Genomic DNA, 7,326 nt, shown 5'->3' with positions numbered 1-7,326 from the left:
GTATAGTGCACCAAACCGGCTTAATCAATCAATTTGAACAAGCGGTAGAGGTCAGAAACCAGGGGGGGGGAACTTTACGCATTAAAGTGGTGCAGAAATTCAAAATATGATTAGAGATATAGCGGAATTATCGATCCCTATAGACCCTTTAGTATATCTGTTAGCCAAACCAGTGGAGGATGTTAATCACCACTTGAAACGTTTAACCTCTTTCATTCTGACTGGCTAGATATGCGATTGCGGCCGCTTGGAAGAAGCGGGCTCCCCCACCTAGACAGACAGTGGAAAACAGACTGAATGGGGCGATGACAATGGAGAGGTTGACAGCCTGAGACATTCAGAGTGTGGAACTGGGGCGCACCCTACTATATACGGCGTGTGGATGTTAAACGCCTATGGACTTAAATGACTGTGCCTAAAAGTAATAAAAGATGTTAAAAAATGTATACTGGCCCTTGTTGATTTTGCTGCAGCATGACCTTGAAGAAGACAAATCCCAGGTTCTTTTTATAACGGCAATGAAAGTATGGTGATGGTCAGCGCAAATTCGTGGAACTCAAGAAATGATAAAAGATAATAAAAAACAGCCGCGATGCTATCCGGCAAAACCTCTTCTTCCGCTTGTACTCCCGCTAACGCGTCCGACAGCGGGACCGGGAGGGAGGATCTGAACCGGATGTCCGGCGGCTGCCTAGGTCCCTCTCTCAATGAGCTCCGGCAGGGAACTACGCGTTTCGCAGTGATGCTTCGTCAGGTTCCTCTGTCGGACGCGTTAGCGGGAGTACAAGCGGAAGAAGAGGTTTTGCCGGATAGCCTCGCGGCTGACGCTGGGCAGTTTTACCTGTGTGTGAGTGAATTTACTGTTTTTACTTTGGAAATTTAATATTTTGTTGTTATATTTCTGGGTGATCCCGGATATATTGCAACGATAAACTTGGCCCAACCAAACGGTCTTTGGACATCTATGCATATAGAATATGGCCAATTGCAAATTCCTGTGTCGGTATTGTTTATCGCTGTTATTTTGTTTGTGCTCTGTATGTAAACATTGGGGGTTTTTTTGCCTTTTAATTTGCCTTTTCTTATGTTATGTTGGAAAACTCAATAAAAATGTTTGTGAAAAATAAATAAATAAAAAGTGGTGCAGAAAGGTTTCCATGAATGAAATATCCGGAGCAGGATGTTAAAGCGTCGAAGTGAGCATTTTCACAGCTGTGAGGAAAAGCTCACACAGTTTATTACTCTGCCCCATCCTTTGCAACTACAAATTCACTGACTTCATCTATTTTTAACAGGGGGGGGGGGGGGGAAGGGAGAACCCATTTCCCAACACAGTACCATCTGGATTCATTGCAGAAAAGTTGATTAATTCGTAGTCAGTTATTACTTTTACACCACAACCGACAAACAAACTTCCTTCAAATGTTGGAGTGAAATTAAATGCTATGGAGCTCATGGCAGCAGCACCAAGCAATCTCCTTTGTTAGGATTTCCCGTACTGCAAAACATCTGAACAGACACTTGAGAAAATATGCGAATCAAAATGCTTTTGAGATGAATGGCAAATATAAAAATTAAATAATTAAAAATCCGGTCTAGCAATTAATGTCATTTGGATAAAGCTCATCTCGAAAAAAAATAACCATTCAATACATGTGTTGTGTATTTAAGGTTAGGTGCCATACAGCAGGGGTGGCCAACTCCGGTCCACAAGGGCCACCAACAGATCGGGTGGCTCAATCAGTGGCTTGGTCATCATGACTGAGCCACCTGTGCTGAAGAAGAGATGCCATGAGAACCTGAACTGTTGGTGGCACCAAGAGGACTGGAGTTGGCCGCTCCTGACAGAGGGTTATATAAATATTCATGGACACGCTGGGTTATAGTGCTGGTTCTTAATGTGCTGCTGATCAATCACTTTTGCTTTACTGATGTCCACTTATTGAAAGTTACCCATCTTCCCTACAATGCCAATCATCTTATGTAACCCCATAACTGCCACGGTGGAAGGACGGAATGAAGGTTTTATGCTGCCTTAGGCCTTTTTCAACCTCCAATACTATGTAAGAATAAATACAACACAAGTTGGCTCGCTCTGGCCATAAGCAATAGGGTAAAACAGAAACTTCTAACAGGATTTAGACATAGCCCCCAAAAAGCCAAAAATTATATATACACATATATAATGGGATTCAATCCGGGTGCATACCGTCCAAGTGTCAGGAGCAACACAATAGTAGAAGAAAACAGGACAGGGACTCCAATATGCAAAAGGTATCGTATGTCTTATAATTACTTTATGGGAAAAGCACCTACCTTTATGGACTTGCCAGTGGAGTGTCTGCTGTTTCTTGTGCAGTGTGTGTGTGTCTGCTGTTTCTTGAGTGTGTGTGTGTGTGTGTCTGCTGTTTCTTGTGTGTGTGTGTGTGTGTGTGTGTGTGTGTGTGTGTGTCTGCTGTTTCTTGTGTGTGTGTGTGTGTGTGTGTGTGTCTGCTGTTTCTTGTGTGTGTGTGTGTGTGTGTGTGTGTGTGTGTGTGTCTGCTGTTTCGTGTGTGTGTGTGTGTGTGTCTGCTGTTTCTTGTGTGTGTGTGTCTGCGGTTTCGTGTGTGTGTGTGTCTGCGTGTGTGTGTGTGTGTGTCTGCGTGTGTGCATGCGTGTGTGCGTCGTACTGTACTAAAAAAGACAGGCGTTTTCCTCCTATCACTTGATATTAAACTTGTGTTGGAAATTTCAATTATAGGTTGTCTGTGTAGCTGGTGCCACTTGGTAACACAGTGGGGGAAAAAGGAAATGAATAAATGAATGACCCAATAGAAACATGAATGGTTTTTATATTTTGATTTTCATTCATTTTGAACACCGCAAGCTTTATGAGAACACTTTCCATCCCAGTCCCTTTAACTCATTAGTACTAATGATCTTAATGTCAATTTTTTTTTTCAGGCTATGATTAAGTTATTGGCCTTCAGTTGAATCCATACACATAATTTTAAGCTCTTATCTGGGACTCCACAATATAGTGTACTAAATGTGTACAAATGGCCTTATATTGTCAAGATTTTATTCTGGCTCATTTTAATTTGATCATAATAGGAAAATGTATACATTTTACAAGTTAAAAAAAAAAGGTAAAGAAGTGAAGTTCCTTTAGAAGTGAAGATAAAGAGCGGTTATTTTTTTACTATCTCTACAGCATTACAGTATATTTGTTTTCTCATTCTGGCACAAAACAAAGCATCAAGATCTCTAAATAATCACATTTTCTCCAGGCCCGATAGGTGTTCAAGATAAAATACAAGAGAAATAGCATTGACAGGAGGAGTATCTTTATCCATGTCAACATTATGTAACAAAGGTGCTTCCTTTTGGGAACATAATGTACATACGTGTATGTAAACATGTTTATATGTACAATGGCTCTGACCTTTAAGCAGCAATCCAAGATACCGTTAAAAAAAGTCCCCCTTTTATATGCACATCAATACAATCCACACAATAAGTAATTAGCTAAGTTGCTGATCGATCCGCAAAGATTCAGCTCGGGGGTTCACTATATAACTGCAGAGGAGTATTTTGCAGTCAGTGTGACTTTGTAAATGGTTGCAAAAGAAACAAAAATGTCTTGTTACATTAGAATACATTAAAAATGTAATTCAGAGTTGTTTTACAAAAATAAATGCTACAAGTATTTTCTCATAGTACAGAACGGATTTATTTATTTTTAAAAAGCCCACATGTACTCTAGGATATTGCTTGGGTCTGGAGCATTAAAGTTATGAACTTCATAGGGAATTTTCTGCACGGATAATATGCAGAAATATTCAGATACAAGTCTTACCTCAATCAGCTTTCTTTCATATGAGCTTGCTAGTTCCTCATTGTCTATCAATGGCTTTACTTCTGGAAGTATTTCTGCATCCATATGCCGTAGGTTTGGAATGGCTATTAAGAACAAAGAAAAATAGGGTTTCTTAGATTATGGAAGTGAGAGCTGAACACCATGAGTGGTTCAATAATGGTGAAACATGGGACAGTTAATTAAAAACTGTAGTTTTTCAAAAGGGCCATAAAAAGTGGCGACTGGGCTATAGCACATATTACGGATATAGCGAAGGAGTGGCTCAGTGAATAAAGACACTGACCGGCACCGAGTCTGAAGCAGGGGAACCTGGTTCAATTCCCGGTGTCAGCTCCTTGTGACCTTGGGCAAGTCACTATCTCCCTGTGCCTCAGGTACCAAAAACATAGCTTATAAGCTCCGTGGGGCAGGGGCTGTGTCTGCAAAATGTCTCTGTAAAGCGCTACATAAAACTAGCAGCGCTATACAAGAACAATTATTATGTAGCATATGTTATTGTGTTAAATAAAGCATATATCTCAAATTGCATCACTCATCTTGTCTCTCTTTACGTTAATGTATCAAGTTTTGATGGTCCAAGTTTTGTGTCAGCTTGCAATTTAGTGAGGAGTTAGGGAGGAGTTCTATGATACACAGTTTGTATTGAGATGGATATAATAAAGGCCATCTCTGTGCGTCACTTTTGTATCTTGTGTTTGCGTTAACAACTACAAAGCTTCCATGTCCAAGGTGGCGTAAACGTTTGTGGCCAACAATTTGTATAAAACACTTTCATACATTTGACACAAAACCCAATCAGAAAATGGAGCAACGCATCAATACAGACTTCTATGTGGCACTTTCTCTGCTGATACATCTCCCACAACGTCATCACAGTTTTGTACGGCTTTGCCCTACAATTTCGTTCTCTGCGTGAACTAGGAAATAAAACGTGCAAACAAAATACCCCCAAAAAATAAATCACATGATCACAAATGCACCATTCACCAATATCAAAACACCTTCCCTTTCACCAACACAGGTGGGTCCTCGCTATCAGTCCTTTTATTTCCTGACGGATGGATTATCCGATGCAAGATAAAGCAACCCCCCCAGCCATGGGCAGGGGGGTCTCATGACCGGGGGGGGGGGGACTCTGGCCTTCCCCTCGCTGGCCCGCACCCACCCCTCCCTCCCCAGCACAGGGGAGGAGGCATCCGGGGGCCTTCTTAAGGCCAGACTGGCGGGCAGCCTTCTGTCAAAGGAGCACTCTGGCAGGGAGTGGCATTTACCCCTCGTAATTTTATGTATAAATAAATAGCCGCGGCCATTTTACCACCAGTTTCCTTTCTCCTGGGGACAAGTGGGGGGGGGGAGAGGGGAACCGCCTGGCAACCTCCCTGGTAATGCTTTATCAGACGTCGGAGCGCATTATCCAAATAGTCAGCGGCACAGTTGTTTTCTTAATTTAATCAGGACAAAATAGAAAACATCTTTCACAGCATAAATTCAGTTATCAGGTCTCATGAATATAGCATAATTAATACTTAGGTTTGAAATGATCCTATCTTCAAAGGGATATGGGTGTGTGTGTATGTATGTGTGCGAGAGTGTGCGTGCATGCGAGTGAGTGAGTGAGTGAGAGAGAGAATACACCTGCAGATATATATTTTATATAATAAATGACACCTGCATATATATATATACATATATATATATGATACGAACCAATCCAAAGACCAGTAAAGAGACAGCAGACCGCTCGGGGTTAATCCAAAAGTCTATATTCACAACATGAAATACACGTAAGCCAACGTTTCGGTCCCACAGAGAGACCTTCCTCAGGGCCGTGCAACCCACAAGTGTAAGTGACCAAACATATATACCCTCACCCATAGTGCAATGCAAACAAAGGGAACCAATCACCAACAAGCAATCAGACATAATATGCAACATAGCTGTGCTCCATGCCCCCTCCCCTATTACCTGAATAACTAATTGATTCATCATGACATCAGAGTAAACACTTAAACTATTAGGAGAGAGACACCCTGAGACACTGGTCCCAGAGTCTACTGCCCGTGCGGGGGAACGTCGCGCGCCGCGCATGCGCAGTGGGCCAAAACACATTGTCTGCCGGGACGCCAGCAAGGAGAGTGCGCCGCGCATCACAGCTGTGCGCAGATGCCTCATTAACTCTCCCAGGCAACCAGAGATACCGGCAGCGCAAATCGCGCATGCGCAGTCTGTAAAACCGCCTCGGTGCACAGTAACCCACACACTGACAGCAAAAAAAAGGGGCTAAGCAGAGTAGTAAAACACAGAGCGTTGAGGTAAACCACAGGGGGACAGATAGAGGTATAGATCACAGGAGCGCATAGCATCACCATAGTATATAAGGACAAAGGAAGTGCAAAAGTGCAGAGGGAGTGATGCAACAGAGAATGAGTGACAAACAAATACAAGGCATAATATGTTTTATATAATAAATGACACCTGCATATTTATATAATAAATTACACCTGGCTTTCTAGAATCTTCACGTATTTAAACACACAGTTCTCTATCACAATCAGTGTAGAAGCACCAAAACTGAAAATTCTCACAATTCCCAGAGGCCACATATTGATAAACTGGCAACCATTCAGTGAGTAATAAATGACATACTTTACTTACTGTACAAAAATAGGTTTCTATAAAAGGTCCCTTACAATTATACAGAGTTGTTAGGGACTATTCAGTGCATTTCGCAATGCTCAGCATGTCTCCCTAACAATTAAGATGCCTGAATTCAGTATAGCAGTAAGTCAAGTCAAATGTGGTTAATATTCTGATCTTACAGAGATTTTCCACTTTAAGACCATACTCTAAGAAGCCATAGCTACATTATGCATATACCTTGCAAGTCTACAGCTTTACAGTGCCTTAAGTTAAGACATTTTTGTATTTTTTTTTTATTTCTCAACATGTTGATTTAAGGTAGAAACAAAGCCTTTAAAAGAATATTTAGAAATATGTGAGAAAATAGAATTGTATAATACAGTATAAATGCACCCATAGTATATATATATATATATATACACACAACTGTATGCTCATCTGCATGTCTTAGGCAGGTCTGCAACCCCACCTTTCACCATTATCACCCAGCATACAGCACTTCCACTGCAGCAAGGGAACCATGTTAAAAATGGTTTTTGACGCAAAAAGTGGCACTGCGTGCTCATTTGCATGTCATTTCCCAGAATCCCATGCTGCAGTTGAAGTGCTGTATGCTGGGTGATAATGGTGAAAGGTGGGGTTGCAGGCCTGCCTAAGACATGCAGATGAGCATACAGTTATATTTGCATATTTGCTTTCCTGTGGAGGGTTTTTGTCACTTTTTTTACTCACCATAACTTAACTCAGTATTATGGTACACACACACACACACACACCTCAACACCCACACACACACCTCAACACCCTTATAACACTGTGCTTGGGGT

The 7,326-nt window shown here is 41.6% G+C and overlaps 1 protein-coding gene across 9 annotated transcripts in view; it reads right to left on the bottom strand.

Annotated features, from left to right (window-relative positions):
* Positions 1-7,326, bottom strand: part of SNX29 (sorting nexin 29) — a 287,808-nt gene that overhangs the window by 189,133 nt on the left and 91,349 nt on the right. For all 9 annotated transcript variants that reach the window (XR_012787430.1, XR_012787431.1, XM_075566130.1 and 6 more), the window contains one exon: positions 3,839-3,942. Coding sequence is in view for 7 of the 9 variants with exons in the window: in XM_075566130.1 (XP_075422245.1) it covers positions 3,839-3,942 (104 nt within the window). In the remaining 2 variants the exon portion in view is untranslated. The remainder of the gene's footprint in view (positions 1-3,838; positions 3,943-7,326) is intronic.

This window comes from Ascaphus truei, chromosome 11 (assembly GCF_040206685.1).
Source record: "Ascaphus truei isolate aAscTru1 chromosome 11, aAscTru1.hap1, whole genome shotgun sequence".
Lineage (NCBI taxonomy): Eukaryota > Metazoa > Chordata > Amphibia > Anura > Ascaphidae > Ascaphus > Ascaphus truei.
This window is presented reverse-complemented; position numbering and strand designations above follow the sequence as displayed.